The sequence below is a fragment of the Bos taurus genome, chromosome 6, assembly GCF_002263795.3.
Source record: "Bos taurus isolate L1 Dominette 01449 registration number 42190680 breed Hereford chromosome 6, ARS-UCD2.0, whole genome shotgun sequence".
In the NCBI taxonomy this organism is placed as follows: domain Eukaryota; kingdom Metazoa; phylum Chordata; class Mammalia; order Artiodactyla; family Bovidae; genus Bos; species Bos taurus.
In genome coordinates, this window is record NC_037333.1 from 60,884,914 (window position 1) to 60,901,055 (window position 16,142).

Sequence of the window (16,142 nt, forward strand, 5' to 3'; positions counted from 1 at the left end):
CCTTAGTCTTTAATCATTAATTTTCCTGGAATTGGTTATGGTATGAGGTAGATTACAGTTTCATTTTATTAAATGTTTTTTGAAGTGGGGGAGGGTTGTACCGTTGTTCCAATAACCATTTAATAGCCATCCTTTCTTCATTGAAGAGCATCTCTAGAACAGTTTAGGGGTGGAAAAATCAACAGCATGTGCCCTTGTTTTGTTCCTTGTTTTAAAGGGTTGCGTCTAAATTTTTACCATTGAATACGGTGTTTGTTACAGGTTTGCTTTACCCTCCAAGGAAATTCCTTTTGTGCTAATTTTTCTTAAAAAGGTTTGAAACTTGCATGGGTGCTGTATTTTAAGTGCTTTTTGGTTAGCTCCTGAAATGATTCTACAGTTTTTTTCCTTCGATCTGTTAATGAGAGGAATTAATAGATTTTCTAATGTTTAACTGGGCTTCCCTGGGAGCTCAGTAGTAAAGAACCCTCCCTGCCAGTGCAGGAGATGCAGGTTCAATCCCTGGGTCAGAAAGACCCTCAGGCGAAGGAAATGGCAATCTGCTCCAGAATTCTTGCCTGGGAGATCCCCTGGACGGAGGAGGAGCCTGGCGGGCTATAGTCCATGGAGTTGCAGAAGAGTCAGACGTGACTCAGCAACTAAACAACAATGTTTAACTACTCTTTCATTCCTAAAATAAATCCTCGGATTTATCTTGGTCTGTGATATATTATCTTTTTTATACATTGCCAGATTGGAAAATCCCATGGACAGAGGAGCCTGGTAGGCTGCAGTCCATGGGGTTGCTAAGAGTCTGATATGACTGAGTGACTTCACTTTCACTTTCCACTTTCATGCATTGGAGAAGGAAATGGCAACCCACTTCAGTGTTCTTGGCTGGAGAATCCCAGGGACGGGGAGCCTGGTGGGCTGCCGTCTATGGGGTCGCACAGAGTCGGACACGACTGAAGCGACTTAGCAGCAGCAGCGGCAGATTGTTTTAGCAAATGTTAATTAAGTTTATAGGGTTTATATGAAAACAACTACTTAAAATAACTTTTAATCTTTACAGCAGAAAATATGGGTGCAGAACTGAAAGCTCCAATTATTAAGCAAGAACCTCTCCAAGTAAGAGGTAAATATATTTTATTCTGTTTTTTATTATAAAGGTGTTTTGAATTAAATATATAAAATTAGTTTATATAGATATCTTTATGGTTATAAAGGTGTATTCATTTTTACTTTTAAAAAAATACATTGACCATAAGGATTTGTTCTATTTATAAACTAATTTTCTACTGAAATTTGCATTCTGGTCATAAATTTTATGGTAATTGTTATTTTCAAAAGCCCAAAGAAAGGAGTAAAGGCAAATAAAAAAGGTTTTATCATTTTTAGAAAAGTAATGTGATTAATAAGGAACTAGAGGCCAATACCTGTGGCATGTTGAAATCGAGATAGTTTGGACATTCTTGATTTCCATTTCTAGGAGTGATTAAGTAATGAAGGTATTCTTGTTTGCAGTTCTCTTCTTTATAATTGGGCTATGGCTCCCATGTCCAAAGTAGCATATTTCATGGAGGTACTAATTCTGTGAGTAGGATCACCATGGCTTTGGCGTCAGACAAAAGTAAATTCAGTTTGTAGCTTTAGCATGTACCAGCTTTATGGCTTTGAGCAGTTCACTTGATTTTTCTGAGTCATAGTTTTCTCCTCTATGGTGGTGCTGAGAATGGGACTTCTTTTTTATAGGATAACTTTGGAGATGATATATACTGTATGGTCACAATTAAGAATACTTAATGTTGTGTTACCATCAATAATCTGGGCCAGGACAGGCCAACAGGGATTTCTAGATACTTTGAAGAAATTATTAAAAAGTAATTAGAAAAAATTAATCTTTTTGAAGAGAGATGTATTTCTCCTCTCTGAGAAGCTTATTTGAATTTAATATTTTAGGATTATTACAATAAGGTAGTTCAGAGACTTAAACTTATGCAAAAAGAAACCTGAACTTCCTTATATACTTTTTTCAAATAAAGTTTTGATTTTTTTATTGAACTTTATTTTTGAAATGTTCTTATTAACTATGATTTGTGAATTTTGACTTTCATAGTTTATGTTTTAAGAGTCTTTTTACCTTCTTCAGTGGTGGATAATTTAGTCTTAATTTATTCTTTCAGTTTGCAAGTACAACAGAAGACTTAGTAGTTACTAGATATGAGAATAGAATATGAAGTAACTTGGCGACAATTTGAAACAGAACACATGAGTTTCTGCTGTATTTCTCCTGCTTTTCCAAGATATGCTTATGCTATTTATCTATATCATGTGACTAAAAGTCTAACTTTATAAAAATGAACAGACCAATGTTGGCTGTAATTTTTAATCCACAGGGTATAACTGATGCCAAATTGGTATTTTGTTATTGATGTGTCATTTTTTATGAACAGTTTGATGCTTGATAATAGGGGAATATTTTAATAGAAGGCAGTGTTTTACCTATAATCTATAATTAACTTCCTATAATTTTTAACTAATAAAAATGTTACATATATTTATTGCACCTTTGTTACTTTATGTGAAATCGTTCAGTGAATTTCAGAGTTTTTTGACTGCAACCCACATAGGAAGTACTAATGATTTAGTATATATATAGATTATTATATGTAACTGAAACAAAAGTTTTCACAAAAACTGCTGATTCTTCATTATATGCAATACTCCTTGATTACTTTCTGTTTTTGTTTTTTTTTTTAATGCTGGTTTCACCGGTGTTTATAAAACACTGAACCAGCATGTAATTTTTTAATTGAAACTTCAGTTCACTTTCACTTAGATTTTCCAAGCAATTTAAATTGTACTAGTACGATTTAACAGACCAGTGATACCTTTGCAAGGTGTCCTTTAGACAAAGGGTTGATCTTTTGGCATCAGTTGGAAAGATCCCCTGACCCACTCTAGTATTCTTGTCTGAAGAATCCCATGGACAGAGGAATCTGGTGGGTCACAAAGGGTCGGACATGACCTAAGAGACTTGGCATGCAAGCATGCACTGATGAACTATGGAGTTAAAAGCTGGGTGGTTGCAAGTTTAATTCTGTCCTATTCTATACTTGCGGAGAAGGCAATGGCACCCCACTCCAGTACTCTTGCATGGAAAATCCCATGGACGGAGGAGCCTGGTAGGCTGCAGTCCATGGGGTCTCAAAGAGTCAGATACGACTTAGCGACTTCACTTTCACTTTTCACTTTCATGAATCGGAGAAGGAAATGGCAACCCACTCCAGTGTCCTTGCCTGGAGAATCCCAGGGACGGGGGAGTCTGGTGGGCTGCCGTCTGTGGGGTCACACAGAGTCGGACACGACTGAAGCGACTTAGCAGCAGCAGCAGCAGCATTCTGTACTTGAAGTAGACTTTATTTTCCCCAGATGCCATCCAGTGCATCAGGAAAAACCTGTTTTCTATGGAACTCACTAGTGACCCTACTTAAAAATTAGTATATGTTTATCTTCAAATGTGACTTCCAGTGTGCATATTTAGTATGTTTTCCTTTTCTTTGGTTTTAGTCAAAGCAGTTCTTAAAAAGAGGGAATATGGACCAAAGTATACTCAGAATAATTTCATCACTGGAGTCAGAGCGATGAATGAGTTCTGCCTCAAATCCAGGTATGGTAATTTTTTTTTAAATGTAGTGGTTTGTTCTATCTAATCTAAATAACCAGTTACTTCATAGAATTTGTTACCAGATACCATCCATTTGGAAACTTTACTGTGGTTCCTTCCTAAATTGAAGAAATATTTTTATTCAGTTAAAAATATTTTTTTTAAATGTTAAAATTGTTAGCTTATTAAACTGAAGACTGCTCCAGCTTGAGCAATTCCAGTCTTTCTTGGCTCCTTTAACTCAAAAAAGTAGGTTCTTCAAAAATCTATGTGTTACATAAGAACCTTAGGAGTTCTATTGTTAACATGTAGCAGAATTATCAATACGAGTATTTGTATATTAATATAGCTTTAAAATTTGGGGTTTTTTTGGTAGAGCAATTTTATTATGTTCACATTCCAGCTGTGGTTTGTGTTGAGTGTAAATTATTTTACTTCTTTCTGGTATCTTATTATTTTCTTCTAACTGAAGAGATTTATTGAGGTATATTTTTTTACAAATTTAAATGTTTTCCCCTCTTTTGTCTAGGAAAGCTATATATTTAAGTGGAAGATTTCTTGGCAATTTAGACATCAGATGATCTAGGCTCTCCCTCCACCACCCCCACCATGGTACATCTTCTAGAGTATAAAGTGAAAGTCCCTTAATCGCGTCTGACTCTTTGTGATCCCATGGACTGGAATTCTCCAGGCCAGAATACTGGAGTGGGTAGCATATGGTATAATATCAGTAAATAAGGATTCCTATAATCAGTTTTATAACTTCTATAAATATTGAAACAATAACCAATTGTAATAATGCTATAAAACTATATTTTGTTTCCCATACAAAAACTTTGTGAGTAAAGTAGGTTAGGTATAGGTATCTCCATATTATAGGCCAGGAAATATAATAAAGATGTTAGCAATGACCTGGTTCATTTAGTGAGTCAGTGACAGAGTGGGAATCAGAATACGTATCTTTTGCTACCTGATCTAGACCTTTACTTTTTTATTTTTTGGCTGCAGCACACGGCTTAAAACATTTTAGTTCCCTGGCTAGGGATTGATCCTAGGCCACAGCAAGAAAGCCGGGATCCTAACCACTAGGCCACTAGGGAATTCCTCAGATTTTTGTTTATAGGTCTTTTATTGCTATTACAAAATTTCCTTAGGAAGACCAATGATCAAATTTAGAATGACTGTTTAGCAGAGTGACTTGATGCATGTATCAACCTTTCAGAATTTAAGAGAAAGGAAAATAATTAAATGGCATGAAAGTGACATATACTCTTTATAAATTGATACCTATGAATGATATTACCACTTAGTATTAGTCTGGACATGAATTTGAGCAAACTCAGGGAGATAGTGAAGGACAGGGAAGCCTGGCATGCTGCAGTTCATGGGCTTGCAAAGAGTCAGATACGACTTAGCGACTGAACAATGACAATTAATCTGGATGTAAACAAATGACTGTGAATATTAAGTTTACATTCTCAAATAGAGGAGTAATACTCTAATCTGTGTTCTTTCTACTTTTTTTTTATTCATACTTCAGATATTGCAGTGGTATATCCATAGCAGATAAAGGACAAGCACTGTTTAAGGATTTGACTCACTACCTATTATATTATGGTATCTATATTGAGTCAAGAGTAATTCTTAGGTTTTCAACTCTTTCTAAACCAGTTTTATGTACAAAATATCATCTTTAAACTGATTTTTACAGGCTATCCACCTTTAGCTTTTAAAATGAGGCGCTGCTGCTGCTGCTAAGTCACTTCAGTTGTGTCCGACTCTGTGCGACCCCAGAGATGGCAGCCCACCAGGCTCCCCTGTCCCTGGGATTCTCCAGGCAAGAACACTGGAGTGGGTTGCCATTTCCTTCTCCAATGCATGAAAGTGAAAAGTGAAAGTGAAGTCACTGAGTCTTGTCCTACTCTTAGCGACCCCATGGACTGCAGCCCACCAGGTTCCTCCATCCATGGGATTTTCCAGGCAAGAGTACTGGAGTGGGGTGCCATTGCCTTCTCCGAAAATGAGGCTTAGTGGTTTTTATCTGCCCTTAATAATCCTGAACTATATGAACCTTCTCTGAGTAAATTCAACATATTTCTTTCTTCAGTGATCTGGAACAGCTTCGAAAAATCAGACGACGAAGTCCTCATGAAGATACTGAGTCCTTTACTGTATACTTGAGATCAGATGTGGAGGCAAAGTAAGAACATAGTTCTTTTAGGATAAAATACAAGCTGAATTTGGGATTAATAAAAATCCATTTTAGATAGACTCAGAATTTTTAAAATGATATGTTTTAAAAGCAGAATATATACATATTTTTAAAAAAGTATTTAAAAAATACTTTTTTTTAATAAAATACTTTAAAAAATACTTTTTTTTTTAAAAAAGTATTTAAATAAAAGTATTTACTTTTATTTATTTATTTGGCTGCACCAGGTCTTAATTGTGACACGCAGGATCTTTGATCTTCTTTGTGGCATGCAGGATCTTTAGTTGTAGCATGCAGAATCTTTAGTTGCAACATGCAAACTCTTTAGTTGTGGCATATGAGCTCTTTGTTGCAGCACGAGGGATCTAGTTCCCCAACGAGGGATCAAACCCAGGCCGCCTGCATTGGGAGCACACGGAGTTGTAGCCATTGGACCACCAGGAAAATCCAAAAGCAGAATATTTTTGCATTTGCAGATTTGTTTGAGAGTTACTAGTATATATTAATTAGCAAAAAAAATTAGATTTTTTTAAAGAAAATTTGCTGTTGAATTTATTCTTATTGTGTAGATTTAATTTAGAAAACTTTCTTAAGTGCTTTATATTTTTCCTAAAGGACCTATGATTTGTTAAATTTTCATATAGTTTTCAGTTGTCTAGATTTAAATATGATTTTCATGAAGTCATTAAAATTATATTACTGAATGGTGGCCATGTGTATGTACATAGATCTTTGGAAGTTTGGGGAAGTCCTGAAGCTCTTGCCAGAGAGAAAAAACTTCGTAAGGAAGCAGAAATAGAATATAGAGAAAGTAAGTATATTCAGTTTAAAGCCGAGTTAACTGAAAAGCAACTTGTAAATGAGACCTGTGTCTATAATAACTGTGTCCTCCCTAGTGGTTGCCTACCTCTTGTGTTTGGCTTTGTTGGTTCTAGCAAATGCCAGTTTTCATTTTGGGGTTTAATTATTTTATAAAAACAATATGTTTGTTTTTCTCTCTATAGCTTTTTAAAGATCATGAGAGCAAGGAAAGCTAATTTGTCGTTTCTATAAGACATATGAATGTTAAAACTCAGGGTCCGATTTGAAGATTGTACCTGTTGTAAAAGTGAATCCTAGTTTCTAAGGGGTTTTGGCCTCTCAGAAGAAGCAAACAGCTGTTTAGTATCTTTATATTCACAGATAAGCTAAACAGACCTGCATTTAAATCTACAGGAATGAAATGTTTACTTTCTTAATTTACTTTTTCCTGAGGTAACACTGGTTTACATAACATTTATGTTCTATTTCTGTTTACCCTACAACTTGATTACCACCAAAAATTTAGTTTCCAGCTGATACCACACAGTTGATTCATTTTACCCATTTTTCCCTCAACCTTGCCCCTTCCCCTCCAGTAACCACTACCCTGCCCCAGATTGGTAATCAGCATTTATAGTAGGAGCCCCTTTTCCTCTTAATAGGAAATAAAATTTAGAGACCTCTGGGCATTCAGTTCAGTTCAGTCACTCAGTCGTGTCCGACTATTTGCGACCCCATGAACTGCAGCACCCCAGGCCTCCCTGTCCATCACCAACTCCCGGAGTTCACTCAGACTCACGTCCATAGAGTCAGTGATGCCATCCAGTCATCTCATCCTCTGTCATCCCCTTCTCCTCCTGCCCCCAACCCCTCCCAGCATCAGAGTCTTTTCCAATGAGTCAGCTCTTTGCATGAGGTGGCCAAAGAACTGGAGTTTCAGCTCTAGCATCAGTCCTTCCAAAGAAATCCCAGGGCTGATCTCCTTCAGAATGGACTGGTTGGATCTCCTTGCAGTCCAAGGGACTCTCAAGAGTCTTCTCCCATACCACAGTTCAAAAGCATCAATTCTTCGGCGCTCAGCTTTCTTCACAGTCCAACTCTCCCATTCATACATGACCACTGGAAAAACCATAGCCTTGACTAGATGGACCTTTGTTGGCAAAGTAATGTCTCTGCTTTTCAATATGCTATCTAGGTTGGTCATAACTTTTCTTTCAAGGAGTAAGTGTCTTTTAATTTCATGGCTGCAGTCACCATCTACAGTGATTTTGGAGCCCCCCAAAATAAAGTCTGACACTATTTCCACTGTTCCCCATCTATTTCCCATGAAGTGATGGGGCCGGATGCTATGATCTTCATTTTCTGAATGTTGAGTTTTAAGCCAACTTTTTCACTCTCCTCTTTGATCTTCATCAAGAGGCTTTTGAGTTCCTCTGCACTTTCTGCCATAAGGGTGGTGTCATCTACATATCTGAGCTTATTGATATTTCTCCCAGCAATCTTGATTCCAGCTTGTGCTTCTTCCAGCCCAGCATTTCTCATGATGTACTCTGCATGTAAGTTAAATAAACAGGGTGACAATATACAGCCTTGACGTACTCCTTTTCCTGTCTGGAACCAGTCTGTTGTTCCTTGTCCAGTTCTAACTGTTGCTTCCTGACCTGCATACAGATTTCTCAAGAGGCAGGTCAGGTGGTCTGGTATTTCCATCTCTTTCAGAATTTTCCACAGTTTATTGTGATCCACAGAGTCAAAGGCTTTGGCATAGTCAATAAAGCAGAAATAGATGTTTTTCTGGAACTCTCTTGGTTTTTCCATGATCCAGTGGCTGTTGGCAATTTGATCTCTGGTTCCTCTGCCTTTTCTAAAACCAGCTTGAACATCAGGAAGTTCGTGATCGTTTAGATATAATCAAACAACCGGCGAGGGAGCAGCAAACAGCCGGTGGCGGGCGCCGCGGAGGAGGCGGCGGTGGCCATGGCCGAAGCGTCGCCGCAGCCCGGACGGTACTTCTGCCACTGCTGCTCAGTCGAGATCGTGCCGCGCCTGCCGGATTACATCTGCCCAAGATGCGGGTCTGGGTTTATCGAGGAGCTTCCAGAAGAGAACAGGAGTGCAGAGAATGGTTCAGCCCCCTCCACAGCCTCTGCGGACCAGAGCCGGCAGCAACCGTTCGAGAATGTGGACCAGCCCCTGTTCACGCTGCCGCAGGGCTATGGGCACTTTGCTTTCGGCATCTTTGACGACAGCTTTGAGATCCCCACGTTCCCCGCTGGGGCACAGGCTGATGATAGCAGGGACCCCGAGAGCCGGCGGGAGCGAGAGCAGGACTCCTGGCACCCGTACGGCCCCCGGCAGCCCTGCGCCCGCCTCACCGCGCGGCGGGCCACCGGCCGGCACGAAGGCGACCCCACGCTGGAAGGGATCATCCAGCAGCTGGTCAACGGCATCATCACCCCGGCCACCATCCCCAACCTGGGCCTGGGTCCCTGGGACGTCCTGCATTCAAACCCGATGGACTACACCTGGGGGGCCAACAGCCTGGACGCCATCATCACGCAGCTCCTTAATCAGTTTGAAAACTCGGGTCCCCCACCCGCAGACAAAGAGAAAATCCAGGCCCTCCCCACCGTGCCCGTGACTGAGGAGCACGTTGGCTCGGGGCTGGAGTGCCCCGTGTGCAAGGATGACTATGGGCTGGGTGAGCATGTGCGGCAGCTGCCCTGCAACCACTTCTTCCACAATGGCTGCATCGTGCCCTGGCTGGAGCAGCACGACAGCTGCCCCGTCTGCCGAAAAAGCCTCACAGGACAGAACACGGCCACTGACCCCCCGGGCCTGGCTGTGGTGAGCTTCTCCTCCTCCTCCTCCTCCTCGTCCTCCAGCTCACCTGGCAATGAGAACCCGGCCAGCAGCTCCTGAGCAAACCGGCTAACCAGCCCCCAGGGCAACAGCAGACAGCCCACGCGCCCACGGACTGCAGCGCCACCGGGCCCGCCGCGGAGGAGGCTCGGAGGACCCACTCTTCCTAGCTGCGGAGGGAGCTCGGCCTCCCCAGGGACAACCTGGCTGGGCCGGGCGCCCGCACACACTGCCCGGGCGTCCCACCTTCCCTCCCCTTTGTCTCTGACCTCACCCTCTACATGTTCAACAGCGGAAAGGTTTTTATAATTTTAAATTATTACTGCTTTGAAATAAATGGATGTTTGAGCTCAAAAAAAAAAAAAAAAAGGGCAGAAATAGATGTTTTTCTGGAACTCTCTTGCTTTTTTGATGATCCAGCGGATGTTGGCAATTTGGTCTCTGGTTCCTCTGCCTTTTCTAAAACCAGCTTGAACATTGGAAGTTCACGGTTCACATATTGCTGAAGCCTGGCTTGGAGAATTTTGAGCATTACTTTACTAGTGTGTGAGATGAGTGCAATTGTGTGGTAGTTTGAACATTCTTTGGCATTGCCTTTCTTTGGGATTGGAATAACAACTGAACTTTTCCAGTCCTGTGACCACTGCTGAGTTTTCCAAAATTTGCTGGCATATTGAGTGCAGCACTTTCACAGCATCATCTTTCAGGATTTGAAATGGCTCAACTGGAATTCCATCACTTCCACTAGCTTTGTTCGTAGTGATGCTTTCTAAGGCCCACTTGACTTCACATTCCAGGATGTCTGGCTCTAGGTCAGTGATCACACCATCGTGATTATCTGGGCCGTGAAGATCTTTTTTGTACAGTTCTTCTGTGTATTCTTGCCACCTCTTAATATCTTCTACTTCTGTTAGGTCCATACCATTTCTGTCCTTTATCGAGCCCATCTTTGCATGAAAAGTTCCCTTGGTATCTCTAATTTTCTTGAAGAGATCTCTAGTCTTTCCCATTGTGTTGTTTTCCTCTGTTTCTTTGCATTGATCGCTGAGGAAGCCTTTCTTATTTCTTCTTGTTATTCTTTGGAACTCTGCGTTCAGATGCTTATATCTTTCCTTTTCTCCTTTGCTTTTTGCTTCTCTTCTTTCCACAGCTCAGTAAGGCCTCCCCAGACAGCCATTTTGCTTTTTTGCATTTCTTTTCCATGGGGATGGTCTTGATCCCTTTCTCCTGTACAATGTCACCAACCTCAGTCCATAGTTCATCAGGCACTCTATCAGATCTAGGCCCTTAAGTCTAATTTCTCACTTCCACTGTATAATCATAAGGGATTTGATTTAGGTCATACCTGAATGGTCTAGTGGTTTTCCCTACTTTCTTCTATTTAAGTCTGAATTTGGCAGTAAGGAGTTCATGATCTGAGCCACAGTCTGCTCCTGGTCTTGTTTTTGTTGACTGTATAGAGCTTCTCCATCTTTGGCTGCAAAGAATATAATCAATCTGATTTCATTGTTGACCATCTGGTGATGTACATGTGTAGAGTCTTGTGTTGTTGGAAGAGGGTGTTTGTTATGACCAGTGCATTTTCTTGGCTAAACTCTATTAGTCTTTGCCCTGCTTCATTCCATATTCCAAGGCCAAATTTGCCTGTTAACTCCAGGTGTTTCTTGACTTCCTACTTTTGCATTGCAGTCCCCTGTAATGCAAAGGACATCTTTTTTGGGTGTTAGTTCTAAAAGGTCTTGTAGGTCTTCATAGAACCGTTTAACTTCAGCTTCTTCAGTGTTACTGGTTGGGGCATAGACTTGGATTACTGTGATATTGAATGGTTTGGCTTGGAAACGAACAGAGATCATTCTGTCGTTTTTGAGATTGCATCCAAGTACTGCATTTCGAATTCTTTTGTTGACCATGATGGCTACTCCATTTTTTCTGTGGGCATTAGGGGTACTCAGTTTTTTTTAATAGGTTGATATATTTTTAAGGTATTTCAGTGGACAGAGTTAGGACATACTTTTTGTTTCTTAAGAGAAAACATGTAGGTTATTTTGATAAACTTATTCCCTCCGTTTTTTCCTTTGTATCTCTTACTCTGAAAATCTTATTTCTTAATTCATTAACATCATTAATTACATTTTTTATTTGTTCTTTATGTATGTACACACACATATAGACAGAATACAGTGTTGTTTCAAACTATTAGTATCAGTATTCTTGCTAGTAAGGTGATTTAAGATTTCTATTTTTCTTTTTGTCTTTACTGTATATCTCACTGGGGATGTACAGTCAAATGCCTGTGTTTTAAAGTCACTTGTAATTTCTCACTGTATGGATAAACCATCTACTAGATATAAAAATAGGTTCGTTTGTTTCGTTCTGCTTCTGATTTTAAGAAATTTGATTTATTTTTATTTTATAATTTTGTAAAACATTTATATGGTTCCAAAGTCACCTCAAATACTTTAAAGACAAAATACTTTAGAGAAGTTTAGCTTCCATCCCTGTCTTTTCCACCCTTTTCCCTCCCTCTAGCATAGGTAATTGTTTAAAAAATTAGTTTGAGTGTTATTTTTACTAACATAGCATACATACTGGTAATTTAGACCCTCCTTTTCATAAATAAGGCATAGTCTGTGTACTTTCTGTGCTTGTTTTTTTTTAACTTGATTATGTGTCCCAGAGAACATTCCATAGCAGGAAACAGAGAGGTTTCTTCATTTCTTTTATAACACTCCATTTTGGGGGTGCACCAGAGTTTATTCAGTCCTTTTCACCTAGGTCGTTTCCAGTCTTTTACTGTTAAAATAATGATGCTGTGAATAGCCTTTACATATATTAGAGGACATACTTAAAGTACAGAATTTGAGAAAGCACACTAATAAAATATTTTTTCCTTATTTTTAAACTTTGAGCTATAGATGGAGAATTGGTTCTTATATCAAGCTTAAATAACTCATCTTGCTGCACTCAAGCTGTACTTGTCTACAGTTCTCCTGTCCCTCTAGCTCCTGGTAGCTACTCTTTTTTTCTGTTTCTATGACTCTGACTCCTATAGATACCACGTATAAATGGAGTCATTCAGTGTTTGTCTTTTTGACTAAGTTACCTCACTTAGCGTAATGTCCTCAAGGTTCGTCCATGTGACAGGATTTCCGTTGTATGTATATACCACATGGTTCAGCATTGATTTGTCCATGGACGTTTTGGTTGCTTTCACTTCTTGCCCATTGTGAATGGTGCTGTGATAAATTAGGGTGTGAAAATAACCTCTTTGAGACAGTGCTTTCATTTTTTTTTGGATGTATACCCAGAAGTGGTATTACTAAATCATATGATAGTTTTTAATTTTTTGAGGAGCCTCTATATTATTTTCGATAACAGTTGCAATATTTTATAATCCTACCAGTATAGTCAAGATCTCCAATTTCTCTGCATTCCTTGCCTACACTTGTTATTTTTTCTTTCTCTTTGTTTTTTGTTTTGTGGTAGTAGCCATTCTAATGGCTGTGAAGTGATACCTCATTGTGGTTTTGATCTGCATTTCTCTGATGATTAGTGATCTGAGCATCTTTTCATATGCTTGTTAGCCAGCTGTATATCATCTTTGGAGAAAAGTCTATCCACGTCCTTAACCCATTTTTTAATCAAGTTGCAAATTCAGATTTCTTACCATCACCTGATATTTTTCTTTGTATCTGGGAGAAGACCATTTAACATAGTCTTAGAATAATTGTGTTAATCTAAAATGTGAAAGGATAAGAATATGTATGAGCTAAATGTATTTCGTAATTCTTTTTTAATAGGGCTATTTAGAAACCAAAAAATACTGAGGGAATATAGAGACTTTCTGGGAAATACCAAGGTAAGAATATTTTTCTTTTAATGTTATGTTGAGTATGTATTTCACATAAAATCCTAGAATCTGTCCATGATGAAAATCTAGCATGTCTGTGATCCTATTCCAAGGTAGATCTAATCTGCTAAAAAAAAATACGTTATCTTTCCATCACCACATTTACTGCCTTATCTACAAATGTGCCAGAATACTCTTATTTTCGTTCCTACCAGAAGGAAATTAATATTGGGACCAGTATAGAAAGCTTACTTTTACTGTCCACTTCTTATTTTCTCCTGAGTCCTTCATTGGACTTGCATTCCCACCACTCCACTGAAATAGCTCTTGTCAAAGCCACCGACACTTCACGATGCCAAGTAGTCATGTTCAGAGTCAGCCTTGCCTTTAAATTGAGCTGGAGGTGTCTCTTGTCAAGAAGTGAGCACCATACCTGGAGAAAGGGCTAGCTTTGCAAATTGTCTCTTTTCTTCTGACTTAAATTTGAGTCATTGCTTCCTTCTTGGAAAATTTAGAAATTAGCAATGATGACAACTGTAGTCATACCTTATTTGATATGCTTTTCTTTCCCATTCATCGTATTCAAAGCCTCTTAACTTCCATTTCCCTTTTGAGCCCTGCATTTTTGGCACCCCAGTGCTGCACTGAAGACCTGGATTCTCTTCGGTGGTAGGGCCTTTGTATGTTGTGTGAGTCACTTCTATGCCTTGACAGACTCCGCCCCTGCCTCTTGCTATGGAGTAATTTAGGCTGGTGAGATCTGCCTCCTGGGAAGACTTACTGCTAGCTTTATATCTTTTTTGCATGGAGGATCATCAGCACCAGATTTTTGAATAGCAGCTGTTTGACTTCTGAAATCTGTGTCACTTAGAGCCCTTTTGAAGATTAATACTCATCAGCCTTGAAATGTTACAGATTTTGAATAAAATTTCTATTATACTTTTTTTTAAAATAGTAATAGAATAAGACTTTAGTATTGAATTTCCTACTGTTTCCATATTCCTTCTAGGAACACTCACTTGAGACTCTCACTAAAGATGGTTGGTTTCCTTCTCTAAAACATAACAGGATTATTCATGTTGCCTGGAATAAAAATATCTTCTTTTTTTTTTTTGTCTTTTTATTATTTATTTATTTTTTATTGGAGTATGATTGCTTCTCAATGTGTCAGCTCCTGCTGTACAACAGAGTGAATCAGCCATATGTATAAACATATCCCCTCCCTCTTAAACCTCCTTCTCACCCACCTACTTTGTATCCTTTTTCTCTCTGATCCAGACACTTCCTTCTCTTATTATATTCTTTTATATTCTTCTTCATTTTATGGGAACTCCAATAGTGAAATATATGAACTCACTATATTTTAGGTTTGGCACACACACTCTCTCAATGTTCAGTGTTCTAACTGATATCTTATTTCTTATCCCTTTAATACATTTTCCCTTTAATATTTCTACTTCTTTGTGCCTTTCCTTCTAATCCTAATTCTCGAACTTCTTGGGATAGTCTTTCAGCATACTGGAGTGGGTGGCCACTTGCTACTCCAGGGGATCTTCCCAACCTAGGGATCGAGCCCAAGTTTCTTGCATCTACTGCATTGGCAAGTGAATTCATTACTACTTGCGCCACCTGGGATTGAAATGATAGTGTCACTTTGAAATTACTTGTAGCTCTTTGAGTATTTTATGCTGATTTTCCTCCTAGTCCTCTGAAATCTATCCATCTACTATGGATCTGTTGCTTTTTGAGATTTTGCTTCCCTTGCTGCTAGATTTCCTTGGACCTTGTCGCTGCTGCTACTGCTAAGTCACTTCAGTCGTGTCCAACTCTGTGCGACTCCATAGATGGCAGCCCACCAGGCTCCTCCATCCCTGGGATTCTCCAGGCAAGAACACTGGAATGGGCTGCCATTTCCTTCTCCAAGGCATGAAAATGAAAAGTGAAAGTGAAGTCGCTCAGTCATGTCTGACTTTTCGATATCCCGTGGACTGTGTAGCCTACCAGGCTCCTCCATCCATGGGATTTTCCAGGCAAGAGTACTGGAGTGGGTTGCCATTTCCTTCTCCAGGACCTTGTCGCTATTTCTGACCTAATTATTACCAACATATTTTCGCATTTTCTACAGCTTTCTCTCTCTCTCTCTCTTTTTGGCTGTGCCATGAGGCTTACATAATCTTAGTTCTCCAGGACTCCAGCAGTGGAAGAGCCCAGTCCTGACCACTGAACTGCCAGGGAATTCTCTCTTTCAGAGCAATTTGTGCTCAATGAATCTCTTTTTCCTTACTATAACATTCTGTTATCGTTTTAAAATCTCATTTTCCTTCCCTATCTGTCTTGTTTACTCCATAAGTTTTCAAAACTTTCTTCTAAAGAAATCTTTTTCATCTTCTTCCTTGAGTAGCATGTTTTCATTTTCTACTATTCCTATAACAATTTCATTTTTTCCCCCTGTACTAAGCAAACGATATGGTATATTCTCATTGTAGTAAAATGCACATACACTGGTTTTTGCTTATCAGTAAATGGCATAACTCAGAAATGTGGAACCATGGTCGGACTTTATAAATGAATCACTTTAAAGCTTGCAGCTCCCTCTTTTGTTCCGTTGTCCACAGGAACTTAGTAGGTGCTTTTTAAACCCTAACCTGCAGACCTGACTGCAAAGCATTATCAGAGTGCAAGATAAAAAGAAAAGCATTTTGTTCCCCTCATGCCACATCGGCCTTGTTTTTATCCTTTCTTCACACAAAACTTACTTCTGTCAGAATCTT

General features: G+C 39.2%; 2 protein-coding genes across 2 annotated transcripts in view; both read left to right on the forward strand.

The window, feature by feature from the left end:
* Positions 1 to 16,142, forward strand: part of SLC30A9 (solute carrier family 30 member 9) — an 88,467-nt gene that overhangs the window by 25,332 nt on the left and 46,993 nt on the right. Inside the window, exons 3-7 of the mRNA XM_002688216.7 lie at positions 1,052 to 1,114; positions 3,550 to 3,649; positions 5,754 to 5,846; positions 6,587 to 6,669; positions 13,322 to 13,380. Of these exons, the coding sequence (XP_002688262.1) occupies positions 1,052 to 1,114; positions 3,550 to 3,649; positions 5,754 to 5,846; positions 6,587 to 6,669; positions 13,322 to 13,380 (398 nt within the window). The remainder of the gene's footprint in view (positions 1 to 1,051; positions 1,115 to 3,549; positions 3,650 to 5,753; positions 5,847 to 6,586; positions 6,670 to 13,321; positions 13,381 to 16,142) is intronic.
* Positions 6,709 to 13,332, forward strand: LOC132345506 (E3 ubiquitin-protein ligase RNF126-like). The gene has a single exon (XM_059887752.1). The coding sequence runs from the start codon at positions 8,637 to 8,639 to the stop codon at positions 9,579 to 9,581; it is 945 nt and encodes a 314-aa protein (XP_059743735.1). The 5' UTR covers positions 6,709 to 8,636; the 3' UTR covers positions 9,582 to 13,332.

Bases quoted from the DNA above. Each gene is read 5' to 3' on its own strand.
- LOC132345506 (XM_059887752.1), top strand. From the start codon at position 8,637: ATGGCCGAAGCGTCGCCGCAGCCCGGACGGTACTTCTGCCACTGCTGC.